The 18,165-nt window shown below is 43.8% G+C and overlaps 1 protein-coding gene across 1 annotated transcript in view; it reads right to left on the bottom strand.

The window, feature by feature from the left end:
- The window catches only part of AFG2B (AAA ATPase AFG2B), a 34,807-nt gene that overhangs the window by 1,377 nt on the left and 15,265 nt on the right, over window positions 1–18,165 (bottom strand). Inside the window, exons 4-8 of the mRNA XM_088472814.1 lie at window positions 5,857–6,015; window positions 2,159–2,368; window positions 1,743–1,964; window positions 1,382–1,516; window positions 306–431 (exon numbers count right to left, since the gene is read on the bottom strand). Of these exons, the coding sequence (XP_088328940.1) occupies window positions 306–431; window positions 1,382–1,516; window positions 1,743–1,964; window positions 2,159–2,368; window positions 5,857–6,015 (852 nt within the window). The remainder of the gene's footprint in view (window positions 1–305; window positions 432–1,381; window positions 1,517–1,742; window positions 1,965–2,158; window positions 2,369–5,856; window positions 6,016–18,165) is intronic.

The raw sequence follows: 18,165 nt of genomic DNA, 5'->3' as shown, positions 1-18,165 counted from the left end.
ACAAAAATACTTTCCTTGTAAATTCATAATTCCTATGCTATAAACTAGTTTGCCCACCACATACTGTGAAGACAAACAACTTCTTTGTATAGATGATGTTGTGTTTGATTAAATAGCAAAGTAGTAAAATATGTTCTATAATAAAGCTGGCAAAAGTTACAAGATGATGGTGTGTACTAAATAAATAGAATAAAAAAAGACTTACAAATAAAATAATCCACACCTCAACAAGAGAGCCAGCTATTTATGGTAAAGAATTCCTTAGTCGTTATACTGTACCCATTAGACTTCAATTACTTCCTCACCTCTTTGCAGAGATTTTGTAGGTCAGCCCCAGAGTAGTAAGGAGTAGCTACAGCCAGGCTTTCCAGACAGACGTCACCATCTAATGGCACACTGCTACTGCAGATCCTTAGTATAGATAAACGTGCCTGTTGGGGTGTAAACAAAACACTACATAAGAGATTTTCAGAGCACTTTCCAAAATGAACCTTTATCTAAAGAGTTTTAGTATTATTCCTCAATATTCTCTTACTGATGGGAAGACTTTGCTGCTTTTTTTTTTTTAATTAATCTTTTATTTTAAAGACAATACATGACAGTAAGGAATTCAGCAAATATCAAAATGTGGGGGCCAAAATATAAGGAGTAACATTGGGCGGATCCCACCAACTACTGGTAAGCAAAGAAGTCATATCCAATGTACTTTGGTAGCACACTATTTCCTTTGTTCCAGTGCAAGGATTAAGATTAGTTCCGGACTCAACAGTCACTGCAATTCATTATTGATTGTAATTATGTGGGAGCTATTTCATTAATAAACTCTGGCAGGCTGTACTGGTCATGAACTGCTATCATGACTGCGTTTTGATTGTCCATGAGTGCTGCTTACTGTATTATGTGTCACCCCCTCCTCCTTCCAAAATAAAACAACCAACCAGGCATGTAATGTAGATTAAAGAGAAACATTGCTGGGAAGACTCCTTTAACAACTATTCATTTTTTGCTAAATACGTACCCACAAAAGTAACCTAAAACTCTGCTCAGCTAAGATGTATGAGTAGCAGCCATTATCTAGTAAATATGCTTTTTAATATCAATTTTCCTGTGATAGGATTCCAGTACAAGGGACCTCATTCAAAACTCCCTGGTTTAGATTCTTACATAAAATCCTGTAGGTATCAGCACAAATGCAGATCATACAATATATGTAATGATTACATATACAAGTCATGTCATATAATTATTAAAGTAGGCAAGGTCTTTTTTTTTTTTATTAACATACGAGGAGCTCAGACTAGAGCAATGAACGGTCTGGAAATACAGCCTTATTCAGTTAGAGTATTTAACTTGCAAATTACAAAAACATCCATTACAGTACCTCCTCATCGGGTGGTGGTATGTAGAGGAGCTTGTCCAGTCTTCCTGGCCGCAGTAAAGCATCATCCAAAACATCTGGCCTGTTTGTAGCAGCCACAATCATCACCAGTCTGTTCACAACTTCCTTCATTTCCATCTGAAAGTAACATATAGAGGGAGTTTAGAGAATACCATATATACCTTGTAATGGGAATTCTTCTTATATAATAATTTCTTTAGGTGCCATTAATGATTGCACTTTGATAAAGCTTCCCTTTTAAAGGGACAGAACACAAAGAAAAAAAATCACGTGTATTGTCATCTGAGACCCAGTCTGACCATGAACATGCTGCTTAAAATTAATAACTGAAGTCTCAAGTTACCTTTTCATTATAACCCAGCTGGTGGTCACCTTCTAGTAATAGTGGGCGCCCTCTGCGTTCTGTAGTCTTTAGCCCAACACCATCGAGTTCATTTAGGAGAACAGAGAGGATCCTCTCCTGGACACCAGAGCCTGTCCTGCACTCTGAGTGACACCCCACAATAGCATCAATCTCATCCAGAAACACGATGGCTGGAGTGCTTGCTCTTGCTTGCCTGAAAAGCTAGGGAGAGAAAGATCATTGTAATTCTTCATCTCAGAACCACCCCCCCACTGGCAGTACCATATGCAGGAAGTATAGGACACCATGACATAACCACAGCTTCGTATGTTAATAAGAGAACCGCTCACTGTGCCAAAAAACAGATATTAAAAATAGGTAAGGCAATTCATTTAATATTCACAGGTTATTTTTACCTGAGCTAGAGTCTTTTCAGAGTCCCCTACATATGGTGAGAAAAGGTCGGCACCACTAATCGAGAAAAAGGAGCAATGGCAGCTGGTAGCCACAGCTTTAATTAGAGTGGTTTTGGCGCATCCTGGAGGCCCATATAGTAGGACTCCTTTTGGTGGTGTTAAGCCCATCCTGAGGAAGGCTTCGGGATACTTCAGCGGCCACTCAATGCTCTGGACATATCAAAGACAGAAGCATTAGTTAAGTTCTTCACATTATATTAATATACGAGCAATTAAATTGAATTTCTACCGCATCGATACAATTTCCCCTTAACTTGCCAGCCTCCAGTCTACTTACAACTCTCCTCTCCTTTTTTTTTTTAGATAAGCTACTAAATGAGTATGTATTTCATTATAATACATATTAGAAATTAAATACCTAACAATTTCTAAGCCAATGATTGAGTTGCACATTAACTATAAAGATGCTGAGTCTATTCTTGTATCCAGTTCAGCCTTAAGGGGCAAAAAAACGCTTTGGTGAATTTCTTTGTAATTGCCACTATAATATATTCTGCATTATCCTCTATATATTCCTTGGAGCAGTTCTAAATATTTGAGTGCTATGGAAATGAAAATAACACCATTTTACTTTTTACAAAATTCATTTATATGTACTCAAGAAACTGGCCCCACCTACTTGTGCCAAACAATACTTAGATGTAAGAATACAGTACCAAGGATTTTATTCTATTATGTTGACACAGTGATATAGCTTTCTAAACAGGCAGATTGACTATAAAGGCACAGAGAATATTTCCAGTGGGCCAATAGCCTAATGGGCACCGCGGCTGCCGTTTGCCGGGTGGGTTTTTTTTTTTTTTTTATGTAATTTTACCTTTATGTACTTGTGTGATGGGGGTGAAAGGCTGGGGCTGTCCGTATTTACCATCAGAAACTAACCACGGCCTAAAGGTGGCGGCCTAGCATTAACTTGTGGCAGGCGATGGCAACATCAGCCAGTGTCCTGTGGAGTACCAGCTAGTTTAGAAGGCTATCATCCATTTATTCCATTACACAACAACAACACAGCCAATAGATTGTGGGTCCTGTGTTACACTGATATAGGAGACTTGTGTGTGATACTGATGTGACTTTCTGCTGGAGCTGTAGAGAAGTCTTGACTGGGGTGTGAGACCATGTGTACAGTATTTCCTCAGTCTCTGCTGTTTTATAACCCCCCCCTTCCCCCTGGGATGCTCAGAGTACTATATGACCATCACTGGGATGCTTAATGTACTATTTGGAGATCACAGGATGCTAAATATACCAGGGCCGCAACTAGGGGGGGGCTAGAGGTGCACGTGCATCGGGTGGGTATTGCGGGGGGGGGTGAAAAATCTGGCTCGGCCATCTGAAAATGGCCGCCGCCAAAGAGGAGACAAATGCTAGAGGTCCTTACTGGACCTCTAGTGTCTGTCTCCTCCTTGGCGGCGGCCATTTTTGGATGGCCGTTTTCAGCAGATTCCATGCGGACTAGCCGTCCGCATGGATTCTGCTGAAAACGGCCATCCAAAAATGGCCGCCGCCAAAGAAGAGACAGATGCTAGAGGTCCTACTGGACATCTAGTGTCTGTTAGCAGAGCGCAATATGCACAGCGTTCCCGGAAGTGTCGGGAACGCTGGCGCTGCAGGGAGAGGATGCCGAGAGCTGCATCTTCTCCCTTCAAACCCCCCCTGGAAACGAGCATAAACCCCATGGCAACGAGCATGAAACCCCTGGTAACAAGCATGAAATCCCCTGACAACAAGCATGAAACCCCCTGGCAACGAGCATGTAACTCCTGGCAACGAGCATGAAACCCCATGGCAACGAGCATGTAACCCCTGGTAACAAGCATAAATACCCTGACAATAAGCATGAAACCCCCTGGCAACAAGCATGTAACCCCTGGCAACAGGCATGAAACCCCATGGCAACGAGCATGTAACCCCTGGCAACGAGCAGGTAATTTTAAAATAATTAGAAGCATTACTGTGGGGCATAAAATGGGGTCGGGCAAATATGTAAGTGGCACTTTGGTAATAGGCATTGCAGTGTGTGGCATAATGTGTAATGGGCATTATGATGTGTGGAATAATGTAAGTCACTATACCAGGGATGTCTGAGTAGTGCACTGCCTTATCGAGGAGCAAGGACAAAATCCAGGTACGGAAAGGGAGAGGGCGCAAAATTGCTGCCTTGCACTGGGTGACAGATATCCTAGTTTCGGCCCTGAATATACTGTATGGTAGTCACTGTGATACCTTGTTTATTGTATGTTGATCACTAGAATGCTCTGTGTACTGTACAGTGGTCACTGGGATGCTTAATGTAAATGGAAAGCAGCTACTGGGATATTTAATGTACAATGTGGTGGTCACTGAATGCTCAGGATTGTGCATAGGGCTAACTGTTTGCTAGCCCATCCAATGGTAGCATAGAGCCCCACCTAAAGTTGACGACTTCTATCCACAAGACCAGTTTTAAAAAAATTCCAGGGACACTTCATGTTCCCAATCTGCCAATGTTTCTAAACTTACATGTAGTTCAATAAAGCATATTTTTTAAGAAGCACACCTGCGATCCACACAGTGAGGTGCACCTCTATAATGTGACGTTTACCAATTAATAAAGCGCTCCTCCACCAGAGAAAATAATGAAACTGTTCCAATATAGATACTCTAAGTCCTATAAACACGATGATGATACAAAACGATAATTAAGCTTCAATGTAGTCTTCATAAATCTAAGTCCAATAGGTGTTCAGTAGGCACTTTCACAATCTTAAGTCCCAGCAATCATGATATCCCATCATCACCCGCAAACACTGCCGCTCCGGATTGGCTGACTGGATGACAATCCTGAGCGGCGGTGTTTGCGAGTGCGGCGCGCAGTGAGGGCTGACTGTGTGCAGGTGGATATCATGATTGCTGGGATTTAAGATTGTAAAAGTGCCTACTGAACGCTTATTGGACTTAGATTTATGAAGACTACATTGAAGCTTCATTAATTATCGTATTGTATTATCATCATCATCGTGTTTATAGGAGGACTTGAGTATTGATATTGGAACAGTCATTTTCCCTGGTGGAGGAGCGCTTTATTAATTTATGTATATTTACATGCAGTTCAATTTTCTAGCACAAAAGTCAGTTATGTCTATAGAAGTATCCATATCAACAACAAAACTAACCTACATTTCTCATTAGATTTATGGTGCATACACACGGTCAGCTATGTCAGATGAACGATTTACCAACGATTGAACGATTTTTGCCTGTATTAAAATGAATGGAATCGTCCAAATCTGACTGCAAACACATCAGATGTCAGATATGGTTATCTGACAAACTGGAACGCGCATCGTTCATCTGACATACATGTCAGATTTTCCTTCAGATATGAATGATTTTTAAAATAGTTATTGTACAGATCTGAAGGAAAATCTGACTGTGTGTGTGCACCATTAAGACACATTTTATCACATATTAACAAGATCATGAAATGTTGTAACAAAAATATACTGTAGGTATTAAAATTATCAGGAATATCAATTATATTCAAGCACTAAAAAAGGAAATTTGAAATTACCAGCTCATCCTCTATACTGGACACCCATACAAAAAAAAAAAAAGGATAATTTTCTCATAGACTAAGGAGTCCAGTTGCTTTTTACCTGTTTCAACAATAGTTTAATATCTTCCAGTCCACCAATTTTGTCCCAATATACCGGCTTAAACTCCACCTTTCCAACAGCACTCCGTGCAGAAGCGGGACATATGTTTTTATATGCTTCATAGAAATGTCTTCTGCTGACCAGGTTCACCTGACTGTTCTGAAATATAACCCAGAGCACCAATACGTAAGCAGGTTTATTTCTTGTTACAATTTATCAATTCAAATGCGGGTGTGGTATGGTAGGTTGAAAGTTCTCATGTCGGCATGCTTAGCATATTGACATGACAGAATATTGACCTAAAGTCCCTGGTGGTCCAGTGGTCACTTACCTGGTCCCGGCAGCAGCATCTCCAGCGGTGTCTTCTGGTTCCTGGCAGTTCCCACAGATGCGTCACTGAGTGTCGTTCCATTGAGTACTTTCCCTCTATTTCTAACCCTAATCCCCCCCCCCCCAAACAAAAGGTCTGATTCAGATATGTACATAAACCCAATGGTTTATGTACATATCCGATGGTGGGGTGTCAGGCGCAAGGGAAGAACGGGTCCTGCAATTACGCATGCAGTGCCTCCTGTCAATCAGGCTACAGCCATTTGGGGGCGGGGAGTGGGCGGCGTTCCTGGAAACTAGGGCGTGATGCCTACATTTCCTTGGAGGCCAGGGTCTGTGTCGTAGGACGCAGATTTCCTGGCCCTGTAAGTGACCAGGAGCCTTCCAGGCTGCGTAAACTTCAGCTTATGCAATCTTTTCCGAGGCAGCGTTTATGGGCGGATCGCAGATACATGCAAGAGGTGTCTATAACCTACAGACACCACCTACTGCATTAGCATATTAGTTGGAAGATATAAGCAAGGCCGCTTCCTTGTGGCTGTGCAATACCATTCAGATCTGAATCGGGCCCACATACAGCAGCCTAGCCATAACCCTACTGGCGGCGTGCTTAACAGTCGGCATTCTGAGAATGTCGACATTCCACATGGCGCCAGTTGATATGTTGAATCACGTCGACATTCTAGTGTCGACATGATCATTATTGACCACGTGAACAGATCCCTAACTTTCAAAGAACCCAGTAATGAAGCACCCTTTGTAGCTTGCGCATTGTAAGTTAAGGAACTAGTCAATAAGAAACAACCATAGACTGGAAATAATTCTAAGCACCCACTCTTCCAGCATTGGACGTGTTAATTAGTATTGTTATTTAAGCATCTTGGATTTCATGCTGTGTTAATCCCAATCTTTTACATCATGAATCTAATCCAGGCACATTTATTACATGCTGGTATGACTGGCACTCAGACCAATATCATACCAGCGCTTTGTGCTCCTGCATTTGTTAGCCTCATTAATGCAGCACATATACACTAACTTATGTGGAGGAAAACAAAACATGAGTACTAAGTTACTATACCACAAGCAATGATACAGAATGTCAGAAACTGAGTGTGTCACTGCTTGTGTAACAAGATCTCTGTCCTGACGTTGTCTCTTACACTGCCTTGAAAAAGCTTTCAGCCTCCATCACTTTTTCCCCATACAGAAAAAGCTTTCAGCCTCCATCACTTTTTCCCCATACAGAAAGCTCATAGCCTGGGACCTTTATGTTTAGAATGGGGATTTTCACGATAAACATTCATCTGTTCAAGAGTCACCCAAAACATGATGGGTAAAAATAATCATAAAATATACAAATTATAATTGATGGTGTATTAATTTCCCATACTTGTTAAACCACCTCTAGCAGTTATTACAGACTGAAATGTATTTGTGATATGTTCCTACTAACTTTGAGCACTGAGGGCCTGCTTCAGAGATGTACATTCATCTTCTGAGGAGTGTACATCTCCGGTGGTAAGGAGCCTGTGCCCGCGAAGGACCTGTTCTGCACATGTGCAAAACAGATCCTGCGATTACACTCGCAGACCCCCCCCCCATGCTGCAGCATGACTGACGTTTGTGGGGGTGGAGCGAGGGCGTTGTTGGTTGCCGTTCCGGGAAACAGGTGTCTCGTCCCTGTTTTCCGGGAGGGATGAGGCCAGGGTCTGCATTGGCAGACGCAGAATTCTGGCCTCTAAAGTGACTAGCACCTTGTCAGGCTGCAGATAGCTTCAGCTCCCACAGCCTGACCAAAGGAGCAACCATCACAACCATCGGTCGCAATGGTTTCGATGGTACTCGCAGATACAGCTAGGAGGTGTCCAACACCTCCTTCTGCAATTACATTAAGATGGACGGAATTGCAAAGCTGCCTGTGTGCGGCTCTGCAATTCCGTCCATCTCTGAATCATGCCCTGAGAATGGAGCAATGTTTGCCCGTTCCTTTTTGTGCAATTACTGTGTCCAGTGAGCGGCACCGGCAAGTGCAAACACACTTGCCGATGTTGGGAACGACGGCGGGTTCCATGCTCCATTGTTAACGATATCAGATTGAGCTGCATGTATAGATGACTGGGGATATAAGTAACGACCCGCGGAAGTGCGCATCGTTCGTTGTTAAGCTCATACACAGTGGACGATTTGAACGATATATCATTCAACGTTATCGGTCATAAAAATCGTCCAGTGTGTACGGCCTTCATTCGCATCACTCATGCGACAAAAGTACAATGTAAGGGCACACTGATTTCTGGCGCTTGCATTTCATGTACTACTGTGTGCGAGTAAGTCACTATTCTGGGAAAAAAGGCAAAAGTGATGATACAAGTGACTGCGTCATGTCTAGCTCCACGTATCGTTATGCTTATTCTGCATCTTCCTTCTTGACAAAAGTACTACTCTAGCATGCCTGGTACACTGAGTGACTTTGTATGCGGAAAAATGATGCAAAATTTAGAAAACATAGGAATTACTACCTGTGGTAGAGTGTCTAAGTTGCGCCACAAGTCTTGCGCCATATGGCGCATAAATGCTAGGTGAATTAGGACACATCTGCATACTTGCAGTGTGATTTGCATCCTAGTCCAGTTGAAAAACAAAGTGTAGCAAGTTCTTGTCCAGGATTTGTTTCTAAAATGGACCATATTCTCATCAATCCAGATAAGTGCCAGTTCCTGCCAGTGAAAAGCATCTCCCCAGAATAAGATGAGATCATCTTCCTACTTCATGGTGGTGTAGGGGTTACCTGGGTGGTGTGCAGCGAGTAATTTATAGCATACATGCTGTGTCAGGAGATCCAACCCACGAGGGGAATTGGGCCTCCACGTGTCGCAGCGCCATTTTTAAAGGGCCAATCTGCGCTAGGCGGCATTTTTAAATGTATAAAGTGTAAAAAAAAAATGTTTATAGGTTATGCGCTGCAAGCCCCGGAATAGCTCCGGCTGATTTGGTGCTGCACCAGGGGAACTTCTTACAAAGAGCTACTGCAGCCGGGACTTAGGGCCTGATTCAGACCCGCTCGCTAGATGCATTCGCACGCAGCCATCAGCTGCCAAAGTATGCAAATCTCATGATCGCATGGCAAGACATTAGCACGCCCACTATGTCTTGGTAGGGGATTGCGGTGTATTTAGATGCTCACGAACCTGACCCAAGACGCCCACTTTCCCTTAGTAATACACGTCATCTCCAGGAAGTGTATGAAACATTCGGTAACATCGGACCCATACGCAGCACTTGGGGCTGACCATACCCTACCGCAAGCACTGCGAGTGCTGCAGTGTGTAATTCAGCTATGTGACATGTATGCTGATGCTGCGTCTTAATTATGTACGCCCCTAAAATGGCGTTAGGAAGCACAGACACGCCTGCGTTCGCACCACCACACCCCCGTTACTATCGACCAACCCATCACCACCCACAAACTGCTCGTCCTGTCACTCATTCTGTGCTTCATTATCGCATGGACTAGTTCGCGCACTGCATCTTATACGCATGCGCAGATTGCAAACATCGGCAGGCTAAGTGCTAATGGTCTGAATCAGGCCCTTAGTCTCGGGCTGCAGACCTGTGAGCTGGCCGTTGGGGACAGAAACCCGGAAAGCAGTCTCCCAGTGCAACGATGCAGGGAGAGCCGCTGCAGCAAGGAGTTAAGTCCCAGGCTGCAGGGCTGTGAGTGGCAGAGCGCTGGGGAATGGGAGCTTGGCTCCCAGCTCCCTAGTATTTGGAGCCCACCGCTCTGTGTCGGCTGCTGACCGCGGCTAGGCAGCAGAATGTGCAGGAAGGCAGTGCAACCGGGACAGTTGTCTAGGGCTGCAGAGCTACGAGTGGGCTCAGTCGCATGCTGGGGATCAGGAAAACTGGCTTCCAATGTGGCGGTTTCGGCATTTAACCCTAGGGACTGGAAGAGTAGCTCAGATTTTGGGTAGAGGAGGTAGCAAGGTTCTCTGGCAGAATCCTGGAAGATTTGGATGAACCATTCTCCTCTCCTAGATGTGCCGGCACCTAGTTTGGTTGATTAAGGGGACCCAGAGCAGTCTTAACCCTTGTACTATTGTGTGTTTGAACCATATAAAAGATGGGCCTGTGTGCTCTGAAAATATGTATATCCTCTGACTCTGAGAGATCTGTACCTGTATGCTGTGGAGTAATTGTCTTTTTAAAAGACTGAGCAATAAACATCTATTTGCTTCAAGATGCTTGTTTCCTGTGACCAACAGAATAGCGCAAAACGCTATTCCGTTCTCAGGCTGTTTTGGATTGAGCCCAGTGTCACCAAGCTAAAGCCCTCTGCCAGCTATCCTGCCGAGACTAGTCCATAGTGAGAGACCAGTGGAAATAAGCGGACACTATCCACGAAGTGTTGCAGCAGTGTGCCCACACATTCTCAGAAGTAAGCGGTTCCAGATGCCGACATAGGAGCCTGGGAGAAGTGGTTCCGGCTACCAGTGTAGGAGCCTGGGTGGAAGTAAGCGTTCCAAGCGCCAATTGTAGGATCTTGGTGATGGCAGCATGTTACCTGTCCACGGCGGAGTCAATAACTTGAGGCTAAGCGAGGTCATCAGGTCACACATGCCTCTTAGAATTGAGGACAAAAATTCCACAAGACTGCTGGCTCAAAAAGTGGAATGCACAGTTGTCAACCCCAGGGAGGAACGCCACCAATATTGCCAGGACATACCTTTGTACACAAAGGAATATGTTTGCGGTTTCCTTCATCACCATAGATAAATTCCTCCTTCATGATTTATGTATGCCAATCCAACTATGAATAGGTCTGCCCCCTTGGAGGCTGAGTTTGTGGCAGAGCATAAAGCACCATTCTGAGCTTGAAATGTTTATAGGTAGCTTTGTCTTGTGGAGTGACTGGAAACCCTGCAAGTGAATGGTCAGTGTTACCACACCTCATCCCTGCAGGCTGGCATCGATGGTCAAAATGGTCCAATATTAGATAGAATGTTGTCCCCTGCATCTCCTCAGCCACCGCAAAATTGACTGACCAGTCCGAAGAACTTATTTTTCAAAAAAGGACTGCAACCACCTGGCCAGAATATGGTTTTGGAAAGTCACTGTAGCAGTGCACAAACTTCACTGCTTCGAACCAGGATAACATCATTCCCCTTAGAGGACTGGTAGTAGTCTGCAGGAGTTTTCAACTAATTCTGAATCGACAGGACATCTCTACTGGTAGACTCTGACATGTGGTGTAGAAGAGGACACCCTTAAATGTTCTGTGCTTGGCTAGGACAAGACTGTACTTTTAACAGTTTATAACTAGGAGTGTGCACCGACCACTTTTTGTGTGTTTTGGATCTGGATCTTTCTTCGTGTTTTGGATCTGGATTGGTTTGGTCAAAACCACCCTTCTGGGTTTTGTGTTTTGGATCTATATGTTTTTGGAAAAAAGCTAAAATCACAGAATTTGTATTTTTTTTTTGTTCCTATGCTATTATTAACCTCAATAACATTACTTTCCACTAATTTCCAGTCTATTCTGAACACCTCACAATATTGTTTTTAGGCCAAAAGGTTGTACTAAGGTAGCTGGATGACTATACTAAGTGACACAAGTGGGCGGCACAAACACGTGGCCCATCTAGGAGTGGCATGCAGTGGCAGACAGGATGGCAGTTTGAAAAACTAGGCCCCAAACAGTACATAATGTAAAGAAGAAAAAAAGAGGTGCAAGATGGAATTGTCCTTGGGCCCTCCCACCCACTTTTATGTTGTATAACAGGACATGCACACTTTAACAAACCAATCATTTCAGCGCCAGGGTCTGCCACACGACTGTGGCTGAAATGATTGGTTCATTTGGGCCCCCGCAAAACAAGCTGGCAATTAATCTGTCCCTGCACAAACTGGCTCTACAGAGGCAAGATGTCGTCCTCATCCACCGATTCCTCACCCTCTTCAGTGTTGTGTACATCCTCATCCTCACAGAGTATTAATTCGTCCCCACTGGAATCCACCACCACAAGTCCCTCTGTACTTTCTGGAGGCTGGTCTTCCCGGAAGAATTGATAATTAATTTTTATGAACATCATCTTCTCCACATTTTGTGGAACCAACCTCCTACGCCTTTCGCTGACAAGGTTCCCGGCTGCACTAAATACTCTTTCGGAGTACACACTGGAGGGGGGGCAACTTAAGTAAAATAGAGCCAGTTTATACAGGGGCCTCCAAATTGCTTCTTTTTCCTGCCAGTACAGGCATGGATTGTCTGACATGCTTACTCGGATGCTGTCACCTATGTAATCCTCCACCATTCTTTCAATGGTGACAGCATCATATGCAGTGACAGTAGACATGTCTGAAATTGTTGGCAGGTCCTCCAGTCCGGACCAGATGTCCAAACTTGGTCCTGCCTGCCCTGCATCACCGCCAGCGGGTTGGTTAAGATATCTAAGTTGTTTCCTGGCAGCCCCAGTTGCGCGAGAAAATGAAGAAGGAGCTGTTGCCGTGTCACATTCTGCTTCAGCTGACAGTGTTTTCACCAGCAGGCTCTGCAGGCTTGTGTCCGCCGGAAAGAGAGACACCGCATAGGCTTTAAACCTAGGATCGATCGCGGTGGCCAAAATATAGTGGTCTGATTAAAACAGACTGACCACCCTTGAATCCTGGCAAAGCGAATGAAGGGCTTCATCCACAAGTCCCACATATCGAGCGGAATCGCTCCGTCTTCGCTCATCCGTCACTTTCTCCAGCTACTCCTGCAAAAGCCTGATGATGGTAATGACCTGACTCAAGCTGGCAGTGTCTGAACTGACTTCACGTTTGGCAAGTTCGAAGGGCTGGAGAACCTTGTACATCACGTAACTCATTCTCCACTGCACTTACCCCCTCCTTTGCCTATGTCATAGGTGGATGTATAGGCTTGAATGGCCTTTTGCTGCTCCTCCATCCTCTGAAGCATATAGAGGGTTGAGTTCCAATGCGTTACAACCTCTTGCTTCAGGTGATGGAAATTTTTCGGGCCACTCAAAGCATCTCCTGCATGCCCCTGTCATTTTTCATAAAAATTCTGCACCACCAAATTTATTGTTAGAGCAAAACATGGGACGTGCTGGAATTTGCCCAGATGTAATGCCCGCACAATATTGGTGGCGTTGTCAGATATCACAAATCCCAGGAGAGTCTAAGTGGAGTAAGCCATTGGGCGATGATTTCCCTCAGTTTCTCTAAGAGGTTGTCGGCGGTGTGCCTCTTACTGAAACCGGTGATACACAGCGTAGCCTGCCTTGGAACGAGCTGGCGTTTCTGAGATGCTGCTACTGGTGATGATGCTGTTGTTGCTGAGTAAGGCGGCACATCAACTCACTGCGTTGTCACAGTCATATAGTCCTTAGTCTGATCTGTTCCACTTGCCCACATGTCCGTGGTTAAGTGGACACTGGGTACAACTGCATTTTTTAGGACACTGAGGACACTTTTTCCGACATCTCTGGTCTTCTGCCTAGGTATGACGATGCCCGATTTAAACAAACCACATCACCATCAGAATCATCCTCAGCGCCAGCTACACCAATATCCTCATCCTGTTGTACTTCAACAGTGACATCTTCAATTTGAATATCAGCAACTGGACTGTGGGTGCTTCTTCCAGCACTTGCAGAGGGTGTGCAAATGGTGGAAGGAGCCACCTTTTCCCAACCACACTTGGATTCTCCTTGGGGATTTGTGATATCTTCTTAGAATGCACAGTTCTTTGCTGTGCTTTTGCCAGCTTAACGCTTTTCATTTTTGTAGTGGGAGCAGGAGGGCTTCCATCGTCATGTGAAGCTGAACCACTAGTCATGAACATAGGCCAGGACCTTAGTAGTTCCTTGCCACTCCGTGTCGTAAATGGATTACTGGTAAGTTTACGTTTCTCCTCAGACAATTTAAATGTATTTTTTTTGGGTAATTTTACTGAACTTTGGCTTTTTGGATTTTACTTGCCCTCGACTATAACATTGGGCATCGGCCGACAACGTTGATGGTATTTCATAGTCTATGTCATGACTAGTGGCAGCAGCTTCAGCACTAGGAGGAAGTGGTTCTTGATCTTTCCCTATTTTATCCTCCAAATTTTTGTCCTCCATTATTTTTATGGAGTGAATCACCCCTGTAAAAATTATCTGTATGAAGGGCAACATACCCCTACATCACACAGGGCAGCCCCTGTAAAAATTATTTGTAGGTTTGAGACCTGGACGTCTGCCAGCACAGCCTGTCTACCCCTTTGGGTAAGTTTTCCATTTTCCCAGAAAACCTAAAGACTGATACCTCTGGACCTTTAGATTGTAAAAAGAAGCTCTTTCCTCCCGTGGCCTGATATATAGGGGTAGATTTATGAAAGCTTGGAGAGAGATAAAGTACTAACCAATCAGCTTTTAACTGCCATTTTACAGGCTGTGTTTAAAAAAATGGCAGTTAGGAGCTGTTTGGTTGGTACTTTATCTCCAAGCTTTCATAAATCTCCCCCATAATCTTGTTCAGTTACGGGCAAAAGAGGATAGAACACTGAAATGACACAGCTCCCAAGAGCCTTCTCAGTTTACATATCTGCCTCCCATAAAACGTATCGGGCTGCTATTGCCAAGGCCGAGATTCTGAACAGACTGAGAGCAGTGTCCAAGACAGCCAGAGCCGTAACTAGAAAGTTTGGTGCCCTGTGTGAGAAAGAGCATTGGTGACCCCCCCATGCCACTTTCTTCCAGATGCAGCAGTCACCTGGACAATAAATTTAAATTATCTTCACTCTACAAAGGATAAGGTACTAGTGTAGCAGGTGACCAAGAACAATAGACGAAAATGTATTCTTGTTTCCCAATATTTTGTCATGTGTCCCAATTCCAATACATTTTTAAAGCAGTAACCAGTCTTATATGGGGGGGGGGGTAGTAGCGCTGAATATTGAGGTGGGCTGTATATAGTAACAACAGTGTGCATGTATAGCAGTTGAATACAATCAGAAAGAGTGTATGAGATAAAGTCAGTTCTCCTAATGGCAATGAAAATTGGGTGAGGGTGATGAACCTTGGTAGGTACTGACGCGTTTTGCTCCATCAAGGTGCAGCTTTTTCAAAGGATATATATCCAGTGGACAGTCCTATTCTACTTCTTTTTGCACTCCCAGTGTCCAAAAGGTGCTATATGAGAACCAGCAGACACTGAACTCTAGGGTTGTGGGTGAGATCAACTGTTTTTTATTATGTCACAATAGTATTGTGAATTTTTATTAGTATTGTGGTATTTTATAAACAAAACATTCTGAATGTATTCAACTGCTATACATGCACATTGTTGTTAGTATATACAGACCACCTCAATAGTCAGCGCTACTACCCCTCCCATATTTCTGTGATTTCTATGTGTTAGGGAGTGACTATCCCTGTATATAGTAGCTGCTTGGTTGAATCACTAATTTCAGTGCCTGTTAAGTACCTATTGGTATCTTCCTTTCTTTGTGCAGTAACCAGTCTTACATGTCAATGCATTATTTACAGTCCCTGCATTGTGAATTTGCTTATGAGATTTGCCAGATAACGAGGTCTCTTAGAACTTCTACAGTGAGGAGGAAACGCTGGTGAAGCCTTTTCCAGGGTATGGACCCGGAGGAGGAGGAGAAATCTGTTCACCTTACCTACCAAGGACAGTCTGGCCCCCTTGTCCGTTTTACTATTGAGTGCGCAAACACCTTGATCCAATCTGACACCACCATCTGAGATGCATCCACTCCAAATGTGATTGGGCATTAGTCTCACAAGCTGCACATTGGGTATCTGATTCTGAATGTTCATTCAGTCATTTTTGGACATATTAAGTACATCACAGATCCCTCCCGCCAACCCACTGCAGCCCTGGATATAGAAGCAATCCCTTTTCTTTGCCTTGATCAGGAGTGAAAGCAGAAGCAATAATCTAGTAAACGAGAGTGAACTAACAGACCCAGAATATATATAAAAAAAACGTATTTATTAATATCACAACATAATTTCCTTTTTTAAAATGCTATTGTAGCAATAAGGGAACACTGACAATGCAGTGGATGAAAAAAGTTGATACCTAATACTAGTAGTAGAAAATAAACTTACAGTGTGGCATGAATAGTATTCAACTAGAATAGCGGAAACACAGACAACCCAACACAAGGCACTGAGTACAGCAACATAAATTAAGTTCTCAGTGAATGGCTGTCTGAGGATTCAGACAAACTTTTCACTAGGCAAAGCCCACCAAAAAAGAGGTGCTACTACTGGGGAAAGCACTTCCCCCCAATGGCCCAGTTCCAATAGACAGCTTCCCCACCATGTCTGGTACAAGTGCATTGGCTTACTACAGGGATGGGGAACCTTTATTCTGCCGAGGGCCATTCTGATATATATAACATTATTTGCGAGCCTGGTGCAGACCATGCCCCCTCCATGTGATGTCACATGGGGGCGGGACCACAATCGCCGGTGATTACAGCCTGAGGATGCTCCACAGAGCTGTAACGGCAGTGGTGTGACCGTCTGAAGTGTCCTAAGGACGCTCCAGGTGGCACAGCTGCATAGATTTTGGCTGAAGGGTGCCATTCTAGGCACCGATAGCCAGATGAGTCTAGTAGAAAAAAGCTGAGAGGGCCAGACCAAAATTATTCCGCGGGCCTTATATGGCCCCCGGGCCTGAGGTTCCCCATCAGCAGCTTATGGGAGGACCACCATAAATCCATTCCCAAACTGACCTAGTAGAGACCGGTCCTGCAATCTGGTGGCCTTTGTGTGTATAAGGGAAGAGACAGAATACAAATATGTCTGAGAATTTTACATGAGTGCCTACTCACACCACAGCACCCTCTACACCCAAAGTTAACAGCGTCCCCCAAAGTGAATGAATAAAAAGTTATCCACCTCGTTTATTTGTACATAAAGTAGATAAAAAAAAGATGCTTTGCATATCAATGTCATATTTTTTTGCTGCCTGAATGCTTAACGTCTTCCACTATCTGACCTCTGTAAGCCTGGCTGATCTTCAGGTATTTAAATCAAAATGTTTGAAAGACTTTGTCTGGCCTCTCTTTAAAAGATGTCTGTCACCAGAGCCTATAATGGTTGCATTGCAAAGGAGATCTCAAGTAAGTGAATGAAACTACTCCACAGGGATTAATGACTAAGAAGATGCATTTTTTTATTTTATTTTAATATCCTACATACTCTTGACTGCTTTATAGACTGTTCCCATGAGGGGACACTGAGGCATACTTGGCAAGCCTTCTCTTCAATATCTTACATACACTGGACTCCCTATCTGATCAGCACAGTACTGATGGATAAGTACCCTCTTAATTTTTGGCTGAGTTTAAATCTTCAATATTAAGGTCCATGACAACATAAACTTTTTTCATGAATATGTAAGACACATTCTGCACTGATCTACATCTATTACACAAATGGTGTGACATCTATAAGAGAGCTTAGAATGTAAGCTCTCACGAGCAGGGCCCTCTTACCTCATGTGCTTCTCCTTCCCTTACTTCTATTTTAATTTACAACAGCACCTAACACTTGGTTGCTGACACCATGCTGCTTATTTACGTGTTATGCTGCAATGTTTATAAATCATGTATTTGTCCTGTATTGTTTGTACTGTTAAACAAATGAGCACGCAAAAAATAGTTATTATGTACCTTGTAAGGCGCTGCGACACCCTTGTAGCGCCATATAAAGGATAATAATAATAATGTACTGCTCAGGTAATTGAACAAAGGGTCTATTTACTAAGCCTTGGATGGAGAAAACAGGATTTTGGTACTTACCATTAAATCCATTTCTCCGATTCCACAGGGGACACTGGAGCTTCATGACAGTGGGGTATAGACGGTGGGTTGAGTTGAGCCTGGCACTTTAAAAATCTACAAGTGTGACTGGCTCCTCCCCCTCTATGCCCCATCAACCCCAGTTTTAAAGA

This window comes from Taudactylus pleione, unplaced genomic scaffold (assembly GCF_031769625.1).
Source record: "Taudactylus pleione unplaced genomic scaffold, aTauple2 ptg000129l, whole genome shotgun sequence".
Lineage (NCBI taxonomy): Eukaryota > Metazoa > Chordata > Amphibia > Anura > Myobatrachidae > Taudactylus > Taudactylus pleione.
The sequence above is the reverse complement of the archived record's forward strand: the minus strand, read 5'-3'. Positions and strand labels throughout refer to the sequence as shown.